At 45.4% G+C, this 23,024-nt stretch overlaps 3 protein-coding genes across 8 annotated transcripts in view; 1 reads left to right on the plus strand and 2 right to left on the minus strand.

Moving 5' to 3' along the window:
• Nucleotides 1-554: 554 nt before the first annotated feature.
• On the minus strand, nt 555-8,118 carry mcm3l (MCM3 minichromosome maintenance deficient 3 (S. cerevisiae), like). Of its 2 annotated transcripts, XM_023823698.2 has the most exons (17): nt 7,865-8,118; nt 7,626-7,738; nt 7,158-7,366; nt 6,508-6,638; nt 5,942-6,180; nt 5,737-5,845; nt 4,654-4,807; nt 4,232-4,363; nt 3,910-4,118; nt 3,641-3,815; nt 3,029-3,155; nt 2,596-2,746; nt 2,072-2,212; nt 1,741-1,835; nt 1,516-1,607; nt 1,254-1,326; nt 555-833 (listed from the first exon to the last, which is right to left on the minus strand). In XM_023823698.2, exons 1-17 carry the CDS (start codon nt 7,934-7,936, stop codon nt 635-637), a joined length of 2,421 nt encoding a protein of 806 aa, XP_023679466.2. In that variant the 5' UTR covers nt 7,937-8,118; the 3' UTR covers nt 555-634. The 2 variants fall into 2 exon arrangements, with proteins under 2 accessions (XP_023679466.2, XP_023679467.2); XM_023823699.2 differs by lacking the exon at nt 555-833 and having other exon boundaries at nt 1,277-1,352; nt 7,865-8,116.
• A 633-nt stretch (nt 8,119-8,751) lies between these two features.
• Nucleotides 8,752-19,979, plus strand: LOC111850129 (MARVEL domain-containing protein 3). Of its 5 annotated transcripts, none has more exons than XM_023823704.2 (5): nt 8,752-8,873; nt 9,197-9,503; nt 11,695-11,806; nt 13,243-13,340; nt 18,307-19,979. In XM_023823704.2, exons 3-5 carry the CDS (start codon nt 11,697-11,699, stop codon nt 18,972-18,974), a joined length of 876 nt encoding a protein of 291 aa, XP_023679472.1. In that variant the 5' UTR covers nt 8,752-8,873; nt 9,197-9,503; nt 11,695-11,696; the 3' UTR covers nt 18,975-19,979. The 5 variants fall into 5 exon arrangements, with proteins under 5 accessions (XP_023679472.1, XP_023679470.1, XP_023679473.1 ...); XM_023823702.2 differs by having other exon boundaries at nt 9,197-9,499; XM_023823705.2 differs by having other exon boundaries at nt 9,197-9,470.
• A 1,123-nt stretch (nt 19,980-21,102) lies between these two features.
• Nucleotides 21,103-23,024, minus strand: part of LOC111850047 (PH domain leucine-rich repeat-containing protein phosphatase 1) — a 35,477-nt gene continuing 33,555 nt past the window's right edge. The window contains exon 17 of the mRNA XM_023823487.2: nt 21,103-22,907. Within this exon, the coding sequence (XP_023679255.2) occupies nt 21,801-22,907 (1,107 nt within the window). The 3' untranslated portion in view covers nt 21,103-21,800. The remainder of the gene's footprint in view (nt 22,908-23,024) is intronic.

Consider the following 23,024-nt stretch of genomic DNA (forward strand, 5'->3'; position numbering starts at 1 on the left):
AAATTAAAACGCTAAACTGAATTCACTGCTTCCTTCACCTCTCACTGAAATGTAAATTTTCTTTTTCCAAGCTACAGGAATGAGTTAAAGTACAGAGGATGTCTATGAAAACACGCGTGATAGAACATGTATTTATGATGCCTAATAAATACCAAAAAAAACAGGCCAACAGTTCATCTCAGGAAATTGCTTAAGTTGTGATCAGGATTATGGACAGACTGCTTCACTAAAATGTTATACAAATATTCGAAGGCCTCTTTACAGTAGAGCTCTGCATGGAACCATTCATGCTGCTTTTAGCTGCATGCTAACATATGGCCACAATTAATACCAAAACTAAAGAACATAAATCATTTTAAATATGCATTTAATAAGCTGTCATCATTATCAAGCTTTGAATTACCAAACCCAAGAGGTGTAGTGGTTAAATTTAGATTAGCTATTATCTAGCAAACATAGTTCTGTGCCTTCCAAAAGTCCATTTGAAACCTTTTTATATCATTGCTTTAATAGTAAAGAGCTGACCCAAGATACCTAACAAGAAAATGAATCCATTTATACTCAATTGATTTATTAATGCAAAAAGTGCAGAGACAAATATACAGTGAAACTGGTGAAGAACCCAGGGAGGGCTTCAGATGAGGAATACCACGCCTTCAGACAGCATGACCTGGTTGTCGTCCTGCATGCGGCCCAGCAACTTCTTCACCTCCTCCTCCTCGAAGGCCTCCACCTGGCTCTTGTTGATGTGCATCAGCAGCTCAGGGATGGCAATGGACTGTGAGCGAGTCGCTTTGAACGCCTTCAGCAACACAGTCTTGAACTCCTTCAGTCTAGAAAAGTCAGTGTGAGAGAAGCAGAATCTGAACAACTGGTTCTCATCATATAGCATGTGTTGCTCAGCGGTTAGAACATCTAAGGTTAGGGTTCGAAATCCTGCCCCCCCCGCCCCCCCCAACTCTGTGTTGGGTGTTCCTGTTCTCCAAGTACACAGATTTCCTTCCGCAGTTCCAAAAATACAGCCAAGCAGTCTGGTTCCTAAACTGTCTGTAGTGAGTGTGTTTCTTGTAAAGGACTGAAATCCCATCCAGAATGCTCCCCGTTTTGGGCCCAGTGCTTCCTGGGATAGGCTCCAGGCTCACCATGTCCCTGTACCAAGTGGTACGGAAGATTGATGTGCATCTTTATACTACATCTACATTAGCACCCACCACTCTCTTTCCCCAAAGACAAGAAAAGCAGGAAAACTGTACCGGTCCTGTCCAATCCCCGCCTTTCTCTGGCTGCTTCTTAGAGGTGTAGGTTTGGGCTTCTGGCTGGATTCAGCTAAGGCACAATTCATTCAGCATCATCTGGTATCAAGTAACATTTCATTCAGAAGCTTTTGTGTTTCTCTAACAATGAATGAATGATTTCAGTCCCACGATTTCGTTCCACCTGGTATTCCAGGGTAAAGCTTTCTCAGGCTATAAGTACGCTGGATAACCTCAAGCTTGGAGAAAAAGCACCACTTACTCTGTTGCTCATCGCCACTGAAGTCATATGGGTCAGACTCATCTCCCACATCAGTTACATCCATGTCATCTTTTGAGAAACGGGAGCGCTTCCTGGGTCAGAGGGCAGCAGATTAAGTTGACAGGCTTATCTTCAGACCTTCAAAGTACTGTTTCTGCTGTATTATCTACTCCAGGCCATAGGCTAGTACAGCTCCACTGGAAACACTCATAAGAGAAATCTAACCTTGTGCTTCTCTGGCTGGCCTGGTCTTGGCTCTGTGACACGTCGATGTCCATGTTGTCATCTGGAACCTTCTTTTTTCTCTCTTTCTCCATGATCTATGGAGTTGATGAGACTGGCTCCATTGTCAAACATTTCACTGTACCCAACCTTTCATTCTCTTGTTGAAGTCAGAGTTGTACATTTGCTAACTCAGTTAACAGGGCTGCAAATCAACCCAACATGATGCTTAGTTCATTGCCATAGTAAGCTTCGGTATTGCCCCAAAAACTGCTGGCATCTTGTTTGCTGGAAACCATCATTATAAGAGGGGTGTGGAGCCGGGCAGATTTACCCTCTTAAAGTAAGCGAACTGTATGAGCTCCAATGCAGCCTCTGCGTCGACCATATCGATGGTTTTGCTCATGCGTGCCTTGGCATGGGCCGTCGCCAAGCGGATCATGGTCTCCAGGGCTCTAGCTGTTACAGGTATTGTCTGCAGGATGGACACATACCTGAAGTCTCCATGTTACAAAGGCGGTTCCCAACAGTCTACAAACTACTTGAGGCAGAGCTAATGGTACGTTAGCTACAGAATTTTAGCCCTTTGGAGAACATTGAAACATGACCATCTTTTGCTAGTGGGAATGTGGGAAACATTTATTCATTTATCTGATGCTTTTATCCAAAGTGAAGCAAGTAGGGGGTAGGGCTACAGTTTGTGTGTGTTCCCTGAAATTCAAAGCCACACTCCTTGCATCGTTAGCACAATGCTCTACTTGTTGAGCTACAGAAGCTATATCATTGTCATCACAATCACCACCATGCTGTAGCTACAAGGTAGCAGTAAACAAACAGGAGGGGGGGGGTCGGGTTTACTCGTGCGGTGTCCGAGTTGACTTGATCGTGGCTCCGGAGCCTAGAATATTCCTCGGCTATGTGATCCGAGGCCTCCTGGGTCAGCACCGGTTTCACCAGCTTGGCCACATGGATGTACTTTTTAATGAACTCCATGGTCACAATCTTCTCCCTGTCACAACAAAGGACAGGCCATAGATTCATGGGTTACAACCAACATAAGAGCACAATTCTGGGCAAGCGTTTCTGAAAACCTGTTCTTTACGGTCTAACTTTACTGTTACTGGTGCTTTGCCTACCAACCTGAATCACACACACACCCCAAAACCCAGAACCATGACTTAGTCAAAAGCAGCACTTTGAGGATACTTTAGTTTGGGTTATAGCCTCGGCTATCATACCCAAATTTACAGTGCAGAACATATTTAAATTGTCATGACATGGGCTCACACACTTTTTCCTCTTGTGTCCATGCAGAAGGTTGTCCTTCTTCTCATAGATCTGCAGCTCCTGGTCTGTTGCCTCTGTTATGTTGGGATCCTCCATGGCGAACAAGTCAACAGTGCTTCCCAGCGGCATGGCTGCGAATGGGAGGAGAGGGTTACTGCTGGGTACCACCTGGGACTTGAACAAAGTATGACTGTCTTTCTTAAATGAAGTTTCTGTCTATACTGCCACAACCAACTGATAAAACTAAAATTCACTTAAAAGTAAATCAAAATAAATATTGTCACGTAAATAAAAATAAAATATTCATTAAGGTGCACATTTAGAAAATTAACTGCACCTGATCTGTACTGTATTCACATTAACAGCTTTCAGCTTCATATTAGAACTGTGCAACATAAATATGGTCTCAAAAGTGCAGCTTCACCCGACCCTTTCTGAATGTTGCTCGGGCGAAACACACAAACATATAAAAAGTTCCACATTTGCTGCATTCATTCAGTATATATGCACACCGAACTGGAAGACCCGTACCGAAAATTTTAGGCACAAATACGTGTACCGTTACACTCCTATTATCAATCCATGACCCTTCATATATGATCATGGGCTCTCCTACCAGCTCCTTCCTGCTCCCCTGGTGTCCTGTAGCGGTGCATGCGCAGAACGTGCTCAGAGATCTCTCTGTCGCTGTCTGCGTCCATCTGGTCCAGCACGATGAACAGCAGGTCGAACCTGGACAGCAGAGAGTCCTGGAGCCCAATGTTATCCATGGGAGTCTTGTACTGGTCATACTGTGTGGCAGAAATCTCAAGCATCAGGTTTTTCCATGTCAGTCTAAAGATTCATCCTCAACATAGAATCCAGATTCGCCCTGTGATGCCTCACCCGGCCGTAGACGGGATTGGCAGCAGCAAGCACACTGCAGCGTGCATTTAGGCGCGCTTGGATTCCAGCCTTGGCGATGGTGACTCGTCCCTGCTCCATCACCTCGTGAATGGCGGTACGGTCCATATCAGACATCTTGTCGAACTCGTCAATACACACCACGCCCCTGTCTGCCAGCACCATGGCCCCCGCCTCCAGGCGTCGCTCTCCTGCGTGCACCAATCACGTACAAGCAGAGTCACGTTGCATTAAGTACAGACAGTGCTGCTGTTAAGGGACTGGAGACTCATTCAGCTGAGGTTGAGAGATAGTACAGCCATACCAGTCTCTGAGTCGGTGGTCACTGCAGCAGTCAGACCCACCCCGGATGACCCTCGACCCGTGGTGGGTATTGCCCGTGGGGCAGTGAACAGCACGTAGCGTAGGAGCTGGGATTTTGCCACCGATGGGTCACCTGACAGCCACAACGTCCAAGGAGCGGCACGATACCAGAGAATCATTAGGTACTACTTGCACCAAATCACTGTATTATTGTATATTGTTTTTTTATTTTTTTATTTTACCACTCACCACCCCAAGTATTTATTGTTCAATTGTTATTTGTTCTAGCTGTCTGACACTGAAGAATTGCAATTTCACTTCATACTTGTGAAATGACAATTAAGTGCCTTGATTTCCTGATAGCTGGTGGCAGATCTCAAACGACTAAAGCACTGACCTCAGACCTGCCGAAAGCACCCTCACCTATCAGCAGTATGTTGATATCCCCCCGGATTCGTGTCCCGTTTTCTAGCTTGGTTTCATTCCCACCCAGCAGCAGGCAGAGGATGGCCTTCTTAATGTACTCATGCCCATGGATGCTGGGGGCTAGGGATCTGCTGAGATACTCAAAGACATCCTGCCAAAATAAATGCAGAATGTAAAACTCAGCCACACATGCATGATGCCAGTGTTTCCCAATCCGGGGACCCCCAGACAGACCACATTTTTGCTACCACTGTGGACTGTCTGGGGGACCCCGAGAACTGGGTTGGGAAAAGCTGCACTCTACTATACCGAAGTAGGACCACAGCTGCTGTTTACAGTCTGTTTTTATTTACAGCTCTGGAAAAACCACTAATTTTCCTTACCAGCTGTATAATTCTGTTCTCTGCAAGCTTCCCATATTAGTTCTGTATCCCACATAATATGTTATTTAACCACCAACTGTCTCAGAAGTGCCCACAATGAATCCATGGATGAGAGCATTTTGGTAACACTAGGGGGCACCCAACTAATCAGCATACGATTAAAGGCCGATTCATACATCCGTGTCAAACCCACGCTACAACCTACGCTATTACGAACATTAATACATATGTGAGGGTGTGTGTTACTCAGCAAATACTCTGCCAAAACGATATATAGTTTTGGATGTTGCATTCATTGTCTTCCCACCCAGCGCGATATATTCAATTGTTAAATCTGCATGTTAAACCATGAAAAAAGGTTTAAAAAAAAAAAAAAAAAAAAAAAAACACATTTAACAAAGTATCCGTTTATTGAGTCCTGGTTATATTTGTGCTGCTCCAAGCTTCCCACGGACAAAATTTTGAAAAATGTCAAACCAATACATAGTCACTTTTTATGCATTTTCCCTTCTATAGTTAGTGTCTACAGTGCTGCTCACTTCTTAGTCTTCTAAAGTATGAATGAAATTAATGGCGGTAAGTGAAATTGGCACTGCTATCCTGAGTGTTTTGTAGACCTGTCACTATGATGCCAAGGGCGTCGAATTGACGCTTAAGTACAGATCAGCCTTAAGGAAACTGCAAAGAGTGTACTCACTTTGGAATGGGCTTTGCAGAACTTCTTGATCTTACCGATGTCGTCAGCAGAAAACGTGGGGACAATTTCCTTGCTCATGAGCTTCACGTTGTTGACCAAGAGAATTGTCCTGCATAGTTGTGTGTATCTCATCACAATTTTCTTTCAAAGATCCTGCAGATCAAACCGAAAGCTTATATGGTACCAAGCCACGGCTCCCTCTTACCGGAAAGTACCGGAGGTGAAGCCGCCCTGCTTCGCTGGCAGACAACGGTAAACCCCCACCAGCTGCACCCGGTCCCCCGGCTTCACTTTGTCCACCAGGTCATCGTTAGCGATGATGTCCACGGAGCGGGGCAGCTGTCCAGCAGGGGCCTTCTCAGGCATCTCTTGGATGGTGAGTGTCTGGTGGTCCTTGTACGTACAGAGGCCAAACTCCGTCTCCAGGGGGTTGTTCTCCTCGTCCTGTTCCATGAGATGTCCGTTTTCAGCAGAGTACCATTTATAAGGCATTGGGATTTTGGGACAGTTAACACCAAGTATATTTACATGCGTTTAGAAGACCCTTCTTCTGACAAGGACTAAATGACGATGCATCCAATAAGCAACAATTCAAAGCAAGGACCTTTATGCGTAATACAAAATTTGACCATTTGACAGTGGAACTTGGAGGTAACTTGATGCCAACACGCTATGTCGAGTATTTAACAGGACAGCAAAATATGTACACGTCAATATTTTTTGGAAGTTTAATGCTGAGCCGCTAGGGAGTAATTACCTGACAGCACCCACCTTCGTCGGGTAGATGGCGCTGGACGGGAAAGCGTCCAGCGACGTGAGATCAGTGTATTTGCGCTCCAGTGTCTTCTTGGTGGCCGGGCAGTAGTGGACACTCCGTGTGATCTTGGGCCTTACCAAAGAGCCTTCAAGAAAGAATATCTGCTAAACTCGCAGATATCCTCGACACACGAATAATGGGTGTATCACGACTGTAGTCAAAATTGAGTAGAGTCCTATTGAGTCCTTCGTAGTAAGTTCAAAGCAATCTCATTGTTAGTACAGTGGTGAGCATCCCCGCCTGTTATATAGGCCTGGCTGCTGTAGCTCAGCAAGTAGGTCTAGAGCATTTCAATTTAAATTTAAAAAAATTAAATCCTTGTATGGTCTCCGGACCCCCTGCGACCCTGAACAGGACAATCGGTTGCAGAAAATGGATGGATAGATAAATCCTTGTACCCGAATCTGAAAGGATACAAACCATTTATGTGGTAGACCTGTTTATTTAGTAAATACTGGGTTGAAACATTTGTTACTGAATGTATTGGTAGCTGGTAGAATAGGCTTCATTCATTTGGGTCGTTTCCCCCCTGATTTCAAATAGGCAGATATGCAGCTTTTAAACATCTACATCTTAAAAGCCAGGAAAAACAAAGGCAACTTACATTTGGTAACGATTCCCTCCAAACAGACAAGGTTTCCAAGAAAGCGTGCGGAAAGGATTCGAGGAGAGACGTGTTTGGTTCCGAAGCTGCCTTCAAAGCCAACATAGAATTCATCGAACTGCTTGGCATAGGTGCCGTCTATGGACGCCACCAGATCCTTCAAGGCTTTCTGTATTGCCACGACCTCACGGAAAGCGTCCTTAAGCAAACTGAAACACGGTGTATATCAGATGAATCACCAAAGTATAAATCACATCAAAAGAAGACACTCCAGTGCACTCTGTCCCGTCATTTACACACTTTTTAAGAAATCTACCATCACCGTACATGTTTTGCTTGTTTCAGACCACAAATCTTACCCAATTGACCTGCCCCAATAAAACTTTTTGCGTTTAAACACCAGTGCTTAGAAATGGAGAGTTTAAGTTTGGATCAAAGTGAGTTTAATTATTCCTTCTCCATGCTTACGCCTTAGCCCTTCTCTCGTTCCTTCTTCTCAAATCGTTGATGTTTACAATCAGACGACAGCGGCATTCAGACACCATGTTTCTGACTTTCTCATGGTAAATCCCTTGATCTTGCTGACAGAAGGTAGATACACCATTTTAGTCTCCTTTGACTGTAGTCACCCAAAATATTTCACGTTTGACCGCGCCAATAACCACCAAAGGAGCCCGACACGGTTAAGTTAACTGATGTCCACTTACATCGTCATCAAGAAAATCCAGGTATTCCCGCTGAGCCTCCCTCAGCTCTAAGTCTTCAAATCCCGAATCCATCTTTCCAGCCACCGCACCAGACGGAGTTCCCCTGTTTTTGTAGGTCACTTGGTCGGGTCAGGTCAAAGGTCGGATTTATTCCGTGGGTTTAGCGTCCATTCATCAGTTATGAGAACTTAATTAACGCGCCTTCGTCTATTATACGCTTTGTGTATTTTTATCAATTTCCTTTTGTCCTTAATCGAACGGGAGGACATACTCATATCGAACGTATTTCTTACATGACTTCTATTTAGAGTCCTGTGTCGCGATCAAGATACCTAGAGAAAAATATTTCACATCCCACCGTCAAGAAAAGCTTCTTCCCAAGGACACAAAGGGGATTATACATTAAAATTCAAGTTCAGTTTTATTTATAAAGCACATTTAAAACAACCGCAGTCGACCAAAGTGCTGGACAATATGATTTATGTCACATACGCAGATGACAAGAAGATACAAATGCATTAAATATAAACACATGGACAGTGCCCCAAAACAACCACAGCGCCAAAAGCTTCTATAACTCTTGGGATCGAAGCCTGGTCAAATGAGGTTGAAACTAACGAAACAGAAGAGTAAAACAGAGGATAGAAATAAGTAATAGATATATAAAAAAAAAAAACACATTTATATATGCACAATTTCTAATTGGACAACAAAAAAGCTCTCAAACTGAGTTAAAAGCTAAGGAATAAAAATATGTTTAGAGATTAGATTTAAGATGACAACATTAGGGGTAATTTATTCCAAAGCTTGGGGGCATTGATTGCAAACGTCTGCCTGAAATACGTACTGCATTATGAAAAGAGTTGTTGTAACAAGTTGCCTCCACTAGAGGACATCATATGACAAAAAGTCCGTCTTTTGCGTCGGACTTCTAAAATATATATTTTTTTTTTTACTGCAATTGCGCTAGCGCACTTACGTCCGTAAGATGCAGTAGCTCTGCCAGGGAGTAAGTATGATATAATTTAAAAATATTAATATAAAGCTTGATAATACGTTGTGAAATTGAGAGTAAAAGTGTTCAAGGCAGGCGTGTATAAACGATTTATTACTTCTGGCGTTTTACTGTTAAAAAAAGGTTCACGGAAAACCCGTTCAAGTTTTTGCACAACTATTGTCATATTGCTATTGCTATTTAGAAAAGTACAACTGAAGGTATTTCCCTCAAGCAACCAATATTCAGTGATTCATTTCCAGTTTCAGTTTAATTACAATAACCGTAGAAATGAGGAAATGAGACATTCCTGGTTGTTTATCTCCTTTTGGACATAGACTAGTGAAGGCTGTGACAGATCGGCACCGAGTTCGTCCCAAAAGTTTCGTCATGCTTGTTGATCGAACCGATGCTGAACAAAGCGGCCGTTTCTTAAGACTGGTGACAAAGGAGCAGTGTTTCCGCAAGCGGCCGATCCTGGGACGGTTCCCTCGGCTCCGGAGCAGGCTACCTGCGTCGTGCCCCGCCTCCTCCCTGGGTGGGGTGACCGCGGACAGCAGGTGATCGCGAGAGCTTCGCCAGCGCACTATGATCCGCATAAGGGCTCCCACGGTAAATACTGCCTGCCTTTTCCAAGTTCAGTAAGTATGTTGCTTTTGTAATTTTTTCATTCTAAAAATTGGGTTAAATTACAATGTGTTTGGTCAGTCTGTTTCTGATCTGTGATTCTAGCCTATAACATAAGTTGAATGTGTAATCGTGATCTATCAGTGATTTCACCTATGTAGTTGATTTATTTTTTATGTTTATTTTTTCCATTTCGTTTTTGGTTTGCCAGACCCTTGTAGCAACGCGCTGACTGCGGAGCATAGGCTACATTGTTATATTGATGTCTTGTTTCTTGGAATGTTTCAGAACCATTCAAAGGAACTGAGCAGAACTGAACAATCTTCCCCGGAAATGATTGTCCGTTTGTTGTAATGTTACGCTGAATTTTGAGAGTTTTGTGGATATCATATGACGTGTTGTGATTAGGAGGCGGCCCCACTGTTGCGTAACATACTCGCGTTTTGGATGAGTTTCGCCCGGGTAGTCCTGATTGTTCCCACAAACTGAAAGACACGCTGTTCAGGGAAACTGGTCACTTAGTGTGTACCTGTGTCAGTAAAGGTTTTCTGTTTTGCTCTGATTTTTACTGAATAAGTGGATGGAGGGGCGGGATAACGTCCTGGAGGGCTGTAGCCCAGTGTAGCTTAGTTCTTTCCCTGTTCCACCATAAATGATTCAGCTCAAGAGCTGTGGTAATTAGCACAAGGAGTTGAATCAGGTGTGTTAAATGAGAGGAAACCCAAAAATGTGCAGGGCACTGTCCCTCCAGGACTGGATAACCTTTAGGTCAGTGTTTCAAACCCACGTGTGAGGACTCTTCAGCCAATCAGTCCTCTAATTAGTAATCTAATTAGGGAGTTGCAGCGAAAACCTGCATACACACTGGCCCTTTGCGGATAAAATTGCCCACCCCTGATATAGCCTGTAGCTCCAGCGAACACCAGCCCCCCCCTTCTCTGGGAAAATGGAGCATTTACAGGTAACTCAGGGTCCATACTGATGTCAGCCCAGGGCTCCCACTTAAGATGAGTCAGGGGTGCGGAAATCCAACGCTCGACCCGTCCGACACGGGTAAATTGACCGTCGGACAAGCGTGTTTTTCTGGTTTCAGTTGTCCGCGGACAAGTGCAATTTTCTGGAGAAAAAATAATTGTATGTGTTTTACCACTACTTTCACATTTTAAACATTTGAGTGCGTAGGCCTACTTCGTGCGGAAACAGTCTACTTCATGTAGACTTCATGTCTCAAATTGGTCTTCAATATTGTTTACAAAATGACGGCTGATTTTTCAAAGGGGAAGCACTCTTACGTCATACATAAGTATTTTACCCTATTGGTTTACACGCTTGGAGATGCGGTCATTTTTTTCATGCCAACATTACGATGTAGGCTAATCTGATGATTTTTCATTATAATCGATAACTTTTATATATTATTGGTTGGTTGTGATATATTGAGGAGTTAAGAAATTTATTGCGTGACATCAATTTTGATGAGCTGTCTATAGATCGTTTTTGATTAGAGAATTTTTCATATAAAACAAGTTGGTTTCGCGCTGTCAGTTTATTAAAAATAAAGAAAACATTCTAACGGTTTCCAAATATCTGTAAAAAATCTTAACTTAGACGCGATAATTTTTTCCCGACAACATCGGTAATATTTACTTCTTTGGAAATGTAACATCTTGTGGAATTTCGAATACGTCATTAGGAATTACCGTGCGTATCCCATAATGCACTGCGGTAAGCACGTTTTTCTCGCTATTTGCGTGTTGCTGAAACTGAAGCAAGTAGCATCGCGGATGAGAAATGAATCGTTTCTTGATTAAAATTGGCACAACAGGCCCTAAAAAAACTGACAATGAGGGCAAGAAAAGAAAAAACAAAAACTGAAAGGGGTCGTGAGTATGATTAAAAAAAAAAAAAAATCTTTTATTTAATGTTCTAGAGCAAAGTGGCAAAATACTACTCCCTGAAAGAACTTTTTTTCAGTTTTAAAATGGAAGGCAGTTTTGGTATCAATGAAAGAGATCAGAAAAAATAAACCTTTTCACTTTTGTTATTTGTTTATGGGCAAGTGAATTTAACTGGTGGACAAGTGGATTTTCTAAGTTTACTTGTCCGTGGACAACACCCCTGATGAGTGGAAATGAAAGATGGATCATTGTGGTAGCTTGTTGCCTTTCAAGAGACAAAATAAGTTACATGTTTTTCTTGTAATTGGCAGATATGAGCCAGACAAGATCTCAGCGGGGACACAGGGATGGGAATAATGAGCCCAGGGTGGGGAAAACGCAGAGGGACCAAAGAAACGGAATGTCTTCTTCGTCAGGTAACAGGTCAGTGTCCTGCTAGCAGGTGTCACATTCCCCATCTGCTTCATGAGTGTGTGCCAGGTTATTTTCCACAGACATTTCAGTCTGCCGAAACATTTGTGATTTCCCCCCCCCCCAAATAGAATATAGTCATGATATCGTATTCATCCCCATAGGGAAATTGTTTTTTCACTTATCCCATCTTGCTCTTCGTGAGACACACACAGCAAGCCTAGGGGTCCCAGCAGTTGGGGGTCACAAGCCTTGCACAAGGACCCAATGGCAGCATCATTCTGTCAGTCCTGGGATTCGAACCAGCAACCTTCTGAATACGGGCACAGATTTCTAACTAGATGAGCCAAACACCATCCCCAAGAGCTCCGCCTTTTGGAAGGGCTATATGAGTTATAACAGAAAGGAGCTGTTGGTGTTTGCCTGTATCAGTTTTCATTTGTAATCTGGTTTAGTTTTATTTTTCATTGTGGTTATATCAGTTGTTATTTTTAAGGTATTTTTCTGTATTGTTTTCATAGCCCTATATTTCAGTTTACAATTTAGTAAATACTTCTGAGATAGACTAAAAGTGTTATTTTATGGGTCGGATTTTATATTCGTATCTTATTTTACTTTAGTTTTAGGTTTACTGAACGATAGCCCTGCAATCAATCATATGATAATCTTTTAAAAACAGTCACCCTATGCCAACAAACACACAGCAAGTTTGAGTTAGCGGAGCATGCCGCATGCTACTGTTTTGGTAATGTATGTGAGTCATGGGGAAAGATTAGCGCTCGCTCAGAGGAATGCGGCAGCACAGCAGCTACAACATATTTTGAAAAAGGTGATATTGTGGATAAGCAAAATAAAAGACGTTGGTGGTGTGGTGGTACTTTGGCAATTTATTGTACCGTAAACTCTGTTTACAGTGTGCCAACTAAAGCAGGAAATCCTATGAGCTTCTTTCACTGCCATCCAGCAGAACACACAGAATGCAGGCCTGAGTGCTAACAGTGACAGACACCAGCAATTAGGGTTTCCAGTTCCAAGCTGAAGAAATGCAGGAAGCCCAAACCCCCCCCCCCCCCCCCGCCCCCCAGGGTCACCGATGATAAAACTTGCTGTGCATTCACAAAAAAATCACATCAATCACGAATTAGTTGAAAATAGAACACAGCATTTAATTTTTCAATACGGGACAATCCCATAAGATACGGGTGGCTGGCAGCACTACCATGTCAGACCAGTTCTCTGGAACAAGCGGCGAGGCAGTCAGAGGAAAAAAAAACCCAGCAACAGACTGTACTGTTCCCTGGAGTTACACCCATGCTACTGTTTGTGCTCCAAGGCTTTGAAACCCCTTGCAACACAGTGTAGTGTGTGGATGAGCCAATGTGAAGGAAAACTGTAATGAACCGCGTTGGGAAGCTGAGGCAGCCTGTCTCCCTTGTCCTTTTCACCAGGTCATCCTCACGGCCCTCTTACCCCAGGAGCTCTGTGAGGCACAGTCACCAGGAACAGCCCCAGAGGTCCAAGTGGACATATATCTGCTCCAGGAGAGGTAGGTGCTCGCGACCCTCCGAACCATGACGGCCTGTGGGGCACCATAAGCGGCTTCTCATGAGAGTCTGCCTTTCCAGTTACGAGTAACTCATGATGAACCATGTCAGCCTGTGGGGCACCATAAGCGGCTTCTCATGAGAGTCTGCCTTTCCAGTTACGAGTAACTCATGATGAACCATGACGGCCTGTGGGGCACCATAAGCGGCTTCTCATGAGAGTCTGCCTTTCCAGTTATGAGTAACTCATGATGAACCATGACGGCCTGTGTGGCACCATAAGCGGCTTCTCATGAGTCTGCCTTTCCAGTTATGAGTAACTCATGATGAACCATGACGGCCTGTGGGGCACCATAAGCGGCTTCTCATGAGAGTCTGCCTTTCCCGTTATGAGTAACTCATGATGAACCATGACGGCCTGTGGGGCACCATAAGCGGCTTCTCATGAGAGTCTGCCTTTCCAGTTATGAGTAACTCATGATGAACCATGACGGCCTGTGGGGCACCATAAGCGGCTTCTCATGAGAGTCTGCCTTTCCAGTTATGAGTAACTCATGATGAACCATGACGGCCTGTGGGGCACCATAAGCGGCTTCTCATGAGAGTCTGCCTTTCCAGTTATGAGTAACTCATGATGAACCATGTCGGCCTGTGGGGCACCATAAGCGGCTTCTCATGAGTCTGCCTTTCCAGTTATGAGTAACTCATGATGAACCATGACGGCCTGTGGGGCACCATAAGCGGCTTCTCATGAGAGTCTGCCTTTCCAGTTATGAGTAACTCATGATGAACCATGACGGCCTGTGGGGCACCATAAGCGGCTTCTCATGAGAATCTGACTTTCCAGTTATGAGTAACTCATGATGAACCATGACGGCCTGTGGGGCACCATAAGCGGCTTCTCATGAGAATCTGCCTTTCCAGTTATGAGTAACTCATGATGAACCATGAAAAGTAGGGCTGTTACAAAAACCCGCTGTCCCACCACCAGGGCTCCAGGTTCGAATCCACGTCACTTCTCCTATGTGTGTTACACGTTCTCCCAAATGTTTACATTGCAGGCCCAAATCCAGAAATAATTTTTTAATTTTATTCTTTTTGGGGGGGGGGGTTCAAACTGCTAATTTTACTGTATGGCTATGTGTCTGCTACATGGGTTTCCCCCAGGTACTCTGGTCCTAAAACATGCAGACTGTCAAAATCAGTGGCTTGGAATAACACCTAAGAAGTCTCTATGTTACACACACAAATGCACACACACGTCCTGTCTGATGTCCTCGGCCATCTCTCATGGGATTTGGGTTGCTAAATAAGTTGAAAATGGAATAATAAACCCAAATTTATCCATATGATCTATTCTTTCATATTTATGCTGTCTACGGAAGTCTTTTTTTCTCTGACTTAACATTGCAGAGAGCTGTAAGTGGATGCATGCATGCATCCATTCATCCGTTTGGAAAAATATGATAAAACCTTGACAAAAGTCTGATGTGATTGACGTGACACACATATTTCCAGCAATCCATTTGTCATGTGAATGTGGGAGGGAAGCAGCCCGCATCTATCATTAGGGGCTAGCTGTGACCTGCGAGGGGGTGTGAGGCACTCAGGACAGACTAGGATTGTCAATTGTGAGGCACTTAAGACAGACTAGGATCGTCGGGGGTGAGGCACTTGGGACAGACTAGGATTGTCGGGGGTGAGGCACTTGGGACAGACTAGGATTGTCAATTGTGAGGCACTTGGGACAGACTAGGATCGTCGGGGGTGAGGCACTTGGGACAGACTAGGATCGGCGGGTGTGAGGCACTTGGAACAAACTAGGATCATCGAGGGTAAAGCACTAGGGACAGAATAGGATTGTTGGGTATGAGGCACTTGGGACAGACCAAGATTGTTGGCTTCTCCAGGGGAGTTGAGCTTTATGAGAATGGATTACGTAACCGGAGGACCTGTATCCAAGGTGATGTCTGACTCGAGTATAAGATGTTCCCAGTTAGTAGGCAGTAGTGGAACTGTTCCTCTTTTCTGTTAGTACTCACATACACATGCCAGTTCCCTTCTGTCTTCTTGGCGTGCATCCACAGTAACGCACACTTTTGAGTGCACACACACACACACACACACAGACACAGACGTGGTATAATCTTGAATCTGGTTCAGATTTCATAGGGCAGGTTGGCAGAGCTGGGTTGGCATTTGTGCACCCCTCGGATCGCCTGGCAATAACAGCAAGGAAGTTGGCTGCGGAGGAATGTGATAAACGATCAGAGACACAGCTGGGGTGGAGCAGAGTGAAGTAGTTCTCAGCTGCCCTAATGTTGCACCTCTAATTTCGTGAGATAATGCTGTGTGTGTAGTATGATCCATCACAAAAAGTAGTAATGCTACCTCAGTCTATTGTGTTTCTAAAGCATTTTAGTTTGCGCTATAAGTCCCTGCTCTGTATGTTTTACTAAACCGGAAATGTTAATCTTGGTCACTCGTGAGCATCGAAACCTGCACTGTGCACCCTCTGGTGACTGACAGCGGGAATGCACCCGGTACATTATTGCATGGATTGCACTGGAATTACAGCCTGTTTGTTCCACGAACTGCATTTTCTTCGAACTGCACAATGTTTTTTTTTTTTTTTTTTCTCTCATGACCACGCCTGCCGATACTACCAGGATATTACTGTTCCCGCTGCTGGTCAGGCAGGTCTGACTGGTGCAACAGGGACACAGCGGGTTACTGGTTTAACAGGGTATGCATTCTCTCTCTCTCTCTCTCTCTCTCTCTCTCTCTCTCTCTCTCTCTCTCAAAAAAAAAAAAAAAAAAACGAGTTTATACTGTATAGACAACCATATTCCCAAAGTGCCGGTTTTTTCAGTGTCAGGGGGACCATTTCATGGGATTATAAATAGTAATTATAGGGTTTTGAAGGTGCCGGATTCTTTCTGTGATCTGTGTGGGAGGCCTGGGCTCTGAGGATAGGGCTTCTGCTCTGAAACCACATTCCCTTGACCTGGTGACATTATTGTACCATGTGACGTACTCAGTGCACCTTTGATGGGTGCCACATGACTCGTAAACACGGGAGCAGTAGTGGATCCATGTTATTAACATGCTCGTTTAGGTAACATATTGACATTTGTTTCAAAAGTGACTCGCAGCTATTCCGTTCGCGGTACAACAGAAGGGCACTGTTTCTACCTCAAGGGTACAACAGGAAACTGAAATGGGAAACCTGGTTTATGACATCACTACACCACCTTCACATCAACTATAAACAAGGAGCTGAATCAGCGTGTCGTTCCCAAAACTCTTGGATGGATGATCATCCTGTCACCATATTATGATCTTCATCTTGTAAAGCAGTATTTTTTAACCCAGTCCTCAGTGACCCCCAGACGGTTCACATTTTTGCTCCCTCCCAGCTCTCAGTAGGGAGCAAAAACATGGACTGTCTGGGCATCTCCGAGGACCGGTTTGAGAAACATTGTTGTAAAGGCTAAATCCCTGGATTTATTTTTAGGGCTGAAAAAATCCAGATCAAAAATATTAATTTGATAGTATGCAGAGTCTTATAAAATGTTTGACTCTTAGTTTTGATTGTTCCAGTCTGGTTAAAGGTTAGACAGGAACAAAAATGAAATCTCATGATTGTGACAGGTTGTTAATCCTACACAGACTGTCAGTGTTAACTGCAGTAGGAGGGTTAGCCTCTGTTCGCACAGGCCCAGTGATGTCATTTTGATTACTGCCCAGTATAACGCAGGAACCGCTAGGTCAAATAAAGCTGCTCAGAGCTGTAGTTTGCAGTAACCACACAAGAAGCCTGTACATGCTGTACAGAGCTGAGTTTGTCACTGAAAATAAGTCCAGCAGTCCCTGTGGTGCCAGTCACATGACTGTCCACTGACCAGCCATCAGCTGATTAAGCCACACTTACCCCACACTGACACACCCCCGCAGGTGCTTAATTTCGCTGAGACGTTTTTTTTTCTCAACAGACTGGAATGTGTTTGAGCGTGTTAGAATGCCGTCTGTGGTGGTCTTGAGGCTTTGTGTCGCTGTCTGTCCCTCCACTAGATTAAAGCCTTTTTATTTGTTACACATGGTATCTATTTTGTTGGGGTAGAAGTCATTAATTGCATTATTAGGAACCAATGATGACAGGGAAGGACCAAACATAGATTCATTAAAGCATTTCACAGAATTCATGGTGATAGAGAATTTTACCCACACCTCAAGCTTTATGAGAATGAAAATGATCTGTCTTCATTGGGTGTACAAATACAGTTATGTACTCAGCTACGTCTTGGGTATGAGACTGGGGGACATCTGATTGGTCTGTTCTTATAGCTTAAATGGACTGTACCCAATCACCACTAAGCTGACAGTTAATTATTCAGAAATGTTAGGAATCACCACTAGTGTAAGGTGTACAGAGAACTGGAAAATTACCAGTCCATACTGGTGGAAAGTGTGTCCACAGGTTGGTAAGGTGTAAAACAATAAATAAAGACATACAGACCAAATGATGGAATCCAGTTACATTCTCGGTTTTCTAGTCCAATAGGTACAGCCTAATTTACAATCGTAATGTAGCGAAATCAAATTTGTTGGTTTTATGTCATTGGGTCAAATGCAGGAGCTCAAGCTCAGTGCCTCTGCTGCTTGCATGCACTGGCTTCCTGTGATCTGATTGGTGGGAGCTGAGGAAGTGGGTCCCTCCGGGGATTTTCCTGGAGGAATGCCCAGAGAGCCCACTAGCACTAGATGGACACGTTACACAACATAAGCGGACAGCGATGATTAAGAAAATAACGTGTATTTACAGCGGTCATGTTTCATGCTTGTTAATAGGAGGCCCCACTGGGGCAGGAATGGAGATGCGTGCGTGCGTGTGTGCGTGCGTATGCGTGTGTGTGTGTGTGTGTATGTGTGTGTGTATGTACTTACCCCACACCCCTCTCTGTGCAGGTATCGTGTTGATGTGCACGGTGCTGACCAACATCCTGGTGCTGATCTGCGTCGTCGCGGCGATGATGGTGATGTCGGGAATGTCGGCTATGGGGGGCCTGGCCGCCGGGAGCTTCAGCATCAACACTGCATACACCCCCTTCGAGGGCACCGAGCTGCAGCAGGTGCGCGACTTGGACATGAAGTACAACCAGATGCGATCGCCGGGCGTCTACGGGGGCGTGGCCTTCAGCCTGACCCTCGGCGTGCTCTCGCTGCTCTTCGTGGTGTCCGGGAACCGGCCCGCCCACCTGCTGCCCCGTAAGCTGCTCCTCGGGAAGTTCGTCTTTCAGGTGGTGGGCGCCGTCGCCTATGTGGTGGCGGTGGGCCTGTACCTGCACTTCGTCATCCAGGTGAACGCCACCGACGTCTGCACGATGCGCGAGCGCCTGTATGCCCGGCAGGGCTACACCTGGATGAACTGCAACGTAGGGGGCGGCGACGCTTCTGTGGCCCTGTTTGGCCTCATCACAGCTGGCCTATATGCCGCGGGCGCCGTCCTGACTGGCATAACCATCCGGCACGTAAGGAATTACCTCTCGCATATGGATGACCGCGGGAGGTACAGCCAGGAGGAGACCTCCCACCAGCAGGAGGCCCCGTTGCGATCTGACACGACATTTGTGTGAAGGCTGCTTTCTGAACTTTTTATTTTTATATCTTTGTACATACAAGAACGGCAAAACCTCGCCTTTATGCTAGTTAATGCCTTTTTTTCCATTTGGTTGAGCTGTTGGTTAAATGAATTTCACAGTTTAGATCATGTGATTGGGTTGGTTCATGATTCCCTGTAACGTTTGTCGTGGTTAGACTAAATGCGAACGAGCCAGTTCCTTATACATTTCATTTTATTTGTAGAATTTATCAGAGTAACTTAGTTTTGGAATTTAATGAGTTATTTTTTACAGAATGAGGTTATTAATATTTGCTTATTTGCATAATTACTGATAAAACCAAAATAGTGAAATGTTTATCTCTATTCTTTCAAGGAGCAAAAATATTTTGAAGTACCCGTTTTACAAATGTATATGGATATGTGACTAAAAATGATATACCTTGATTTGATATGACATTATTATGGAATTACCTCAAATGAACAAATGTTTTTCTTTTTTTGCTTGTAGATTTAATAAGAAAAGATAACTTCCCTTGGTATCAGTAAAGTTCAACTGAACAAACTGATATTATTCTAGGTCTACCTCGAATTAACATGACAGGTTGACTCAATAAGACTCAGTGGTGTTTCTGGTTCACACCAACATAACTGAGCATAATTGTAGTGGTTATGACCTGTAGTAACTGCACCGTGACTTAACACAAACTCATCAGTACCCATGTAACAAACAAATCCAAATCCTTCTGTACTGCATTGTTATATTTTTAAGTGTATTTTAATCAGCAGCTCAGTAAAAGCAACACAGTTCCTTCAGAGGGACTGAGGGAGTCCCGACTGAAGGGGTTTCCAGGGTGATGGGGTTCAGGGAGACCCCCCCCACTGCAGGGGCTAATGTCACCATTTTATCGCTATTTTATTATACTGTGAACCTTCAGCTTTTAAGATTTTCCTCCTACTACATCTTAATAGTTATCTGAACATATGTATAACGATTTATTAAAGAGACTTTTTACTGAAACACAGTGCAGCTGACTGGTTTACGTTGGACTGGATCCTTCATGTTTAAATGGTGTGCCACCTTCAGGGAATATTTATAAAAAAAAAAAAAAAAAATTAACATCACTCCTTCAAAGGGGTCTGCTGCAGAGGACTTTGAAAATTAACTCGCGGAACAGGTCGCCTAAGAGCTCCCATTGGCATTACAGAGTGTGACATTCAGCTACATGGGAAACACGGATTCGTATTAGAAGGCATCCTGGGAAAAGAAGATTTTCTGGGAGCCCAGGCTGGCTCCTCTTCCGGGAGGACAAGGCAGTTCTAAGAAAAGCACAGTTCAAAGAAGTCACTGATCTGGAAACAAATGCCTGGTCGTTCCGGTCTTTTGTGAATCTTTCACTTGAATTTTCCCCGCTGCTGCATCGTGTTCAGACGGCAAAATGATGGACTCTCCAAGATTCTGGAATTTCGGTATGCCTTCCCCACATTTATGCTAATAAATGACACCTCCCCCCGCAGGTTCAGGGAAAGGGCCTTTCCAGAACTTTCCGCTTAAATGGTATGGCTGCCCCTCGGCTGGGTTTAAGGTCATTTGAGGGTTTCTCTGGTTCAAACAACAGATGGTTTGTCTGGCTATACTGAAGTCATGTCCACCCACTTCCTGTGCAACACTTGCATTACAATGCATGCACGATCCCTTTAAAGTGACCAATTAAATCATGCAGGTGATCAAAACACCACGGACAGCTACATCAGCTCCTATTAACGCTACCTGCCTTTAACCTTGTCTCCTTTGTAAACACACCCACTGATCTCAGTTACAGTGTCTTGGCAAATGCTGGGAACTTTGGTATTGGGGTAGGGTGTCACTTGTATGCTCTGAATAGTTACTGGGAATTGCCTTGGTGATGTAATGCAGTACATTTCCTGCAAGGGGCAGCAGAGCACAGGCCACTGAACTGCACGTCTTCAGTCACTCGAGGTCACCTGAGCTCAGAGCAATTTTAGGGCCAAGGATGTGTCTGGCGCAGGACCTCGGCCTTCAATGCTGGGGGCCGGTTCATGGCGCAGGGTGCAAAACCTCAACAAAACAATCCCTCCCAGGCCCCAGGGGGTGTCCCCCAACGAATGGCGCTGAAACCAAATTTTATTTCGTAAATCTTAGATTTATTATAGCAAAAAAGTAAATCTTCTGTGTGTCGCACTTGGATACAATTGCTAGTAGATAAATCTCATACAGAGAGTGTCATGCTGGTCAGGGTGGAATTGGGGGGGGAGGGGGTGGTTCAGCACTGATCCATGTCCCCCCCCCACACACACATCCTCCTTATGGCCACTGGCATCAATCATCACTACACAACATTCATACTATGTACAATCATTGGGGAAAAGAGGGCAGAAAAATCAACTTTTTCTCTCAGAGAAGATTAGTACAGTGACTAAGTCACATTTATCAGTAGGCAACTCCTAGGAGTTAGTCTGTCACAATTTCTACACATTTCTATGACTTTAAACGGCCAAAAAGCCATGATTCACTGAAGAAATGAACTCACCACCTACAATAATTCAGTGTGGTATTGTCGCACAGATACTTTATCACAAATCAAAGACAGCGATCGGAATTTTTTTTTTTTTAAAAGTGCTCTTCGGCATAATTTCTCACTGTAATACGATATGGTAAAAATTATATTAACTTTTTAACCTTGTATGTGAAGCTGTAATGCTTGGAAAATAGTGTCGGGGGAAAATAAACAGCATGTTTGGTGGGTTAGCTGTATAAAAGGTTAAAATAAGAGAGCGAATGGTCTGGCTGGCGTGGCACTCCTCTGGCAGCGCGTCTGCCTCACAGCGGCGTGTTATAGTAGTCAGGAGGGACTTCGGCTGGCTGGGCGCGTTGCTGCTGCTGCTTCATGATCTCCTTCACCTCCTCCTCCAGCTCTGGGGGGATGATGAACTGATCGTCGGGGTCCAGCTGCGCTGGGGCAGCGAAGTACCCCCCCGATTTCTTGGCAGGGGCGTCGGCCGCCACCTCGATTAGGTTGTGGCTTCGCTCCTGCGGTGCCACCGAGCCGTTGGCCCGCCTCCTGCCCATGGTCCGCGTGGAATGATCCCCACCTTCAGCTGGGCCCGTTACCTCAGCAACCGAATCCACCTCACCACCACCATCACCACCACTAGGAGGCTCCGTTCCATCGGCAGAAGCCCGGGAGACAAGGGAGCGTGCCCGGCCACGCAGGCAGTGGACGTCGGCCTCCACCTCCACGCGGCTGCCGTTGGAGAAAACGCCGGCGATCGGCTCCTCGTCCTCGCTGTCTAGCCCGTTGTCGGAGAGGGCGCTGGAGAAGGTGGCGCTAGAGAGTTGCCGCTGGAAGGAGTCGGCTGGGCAGACGGGGTGCAGGGTGCAACCGCCGCCGCCGCGCAGCTCTTGTGTGAATGGCGCCCCCGTGTGGCCGTCATGCGACAGCGCGCCCTGTTGCAATTCGTCCGAAGCCGTGGATCCCACCTCGCTGCTCATCTCCGACGCGGACACCTCGCTGCTAGCCTCGCTGCAGGGTGACGGCGTCGGGGGGGCGGGCAGGGAGTCGCGGGCCGGTGCCGGGAAGAGGCTGGGGCTGGGGGGGGCGGGCAGCTCGCGGCAGCAACAGCAGCAGCAGTCCTCAGCCACGCTGAGCTGCACCACTACGGCGCTCAGGCTGTCGCTGCAGCCGTAGGCCTGCGCAAGCGTGCAGAGCTTCTTGGCGGCGGCGAGCGCGTCGGGGACACTGCGGACGGCCTCCACCGCCTCCACCGGCGACACGCTCTCCCAAAGGCCCCGGCTGCCCAGCACGAAGAACTCGTCCCGTGCCGTCAGCGTCACCGTCTGCACGTGGGGTCGCGGGATCACTGACGGATACAGGAAGGAGTAGCCCATGATCCTCGTGGAGTCCGTCACTCCGTTCACTTTGTTGTCCTGGAGGATTAAAATAAAAGGGGATGTGAGGTTACTGGTAACCACCCCCCCCCAACCAAACTTAACCATACCACCCTCAGGTTTAATGGTCCAACGTGCTGCCCCAATCCAGAGCTG

The sequence above is a fragment of the Paramormyrops kingsleyae genome, chromosome 1 (genome assembly GCF_048594095.1).
Source record: "Paramormyrops kingsleyae isolate MSU_618 chromosome 1, PKINGS_0.4, whole genome shotgun sequence".
Taxonomy (NCBI): Eukaryota; Metazoa; Chordata; class Actinopteri; order Osteoglossiformes; family Mormyridae; genus Paramormyrops; species Paramormyrops kingsleyae.

Coding starts and splice junctions, on each gene's coding strand:
- LOC111850129 (XM_023823700.2), top strand. CDS start 10,493: ATGAGTCAGGGGTGCGGAAATCCAACGCTCGACCCGTCCGACACGG. Junction 11,807..13,242: donor TCTTCTTCGTCAGGTAACAG/GTCAGTGTCCTG, acceptor CCTTTTCACCAG/GTCATCCTCACGGCCCTCTT. Junction 13,341..18,306: donor ATATATCTGCTCCAGGAGAG/GTAGGTGCTCGC, acceptor CTCTCTGTGCAG/GTATCGTGTTGATGTGCACG.
- mcm3l (XM_023823698.2), bottom strand. CDS start 7,936: ATGGATTCGGGATTTGAAGACTTAGAGCTGAGGGAGGCTCAGCGGGAA. Junction 1,836..2,071: donor AGTTCGCTTACTTTAAGAGG/GTAAATCTGCCC, acceptor TCAACTCCATAG/ATCATGGAGAAAGAGAGAAA. Junction 834..1,253: donor GCGGGGATTGGACAGGACCG/GTACAGTTTTCC, acceptor TGACTTTTCTAG/ACTGAAGGAGTTCAAGACTG.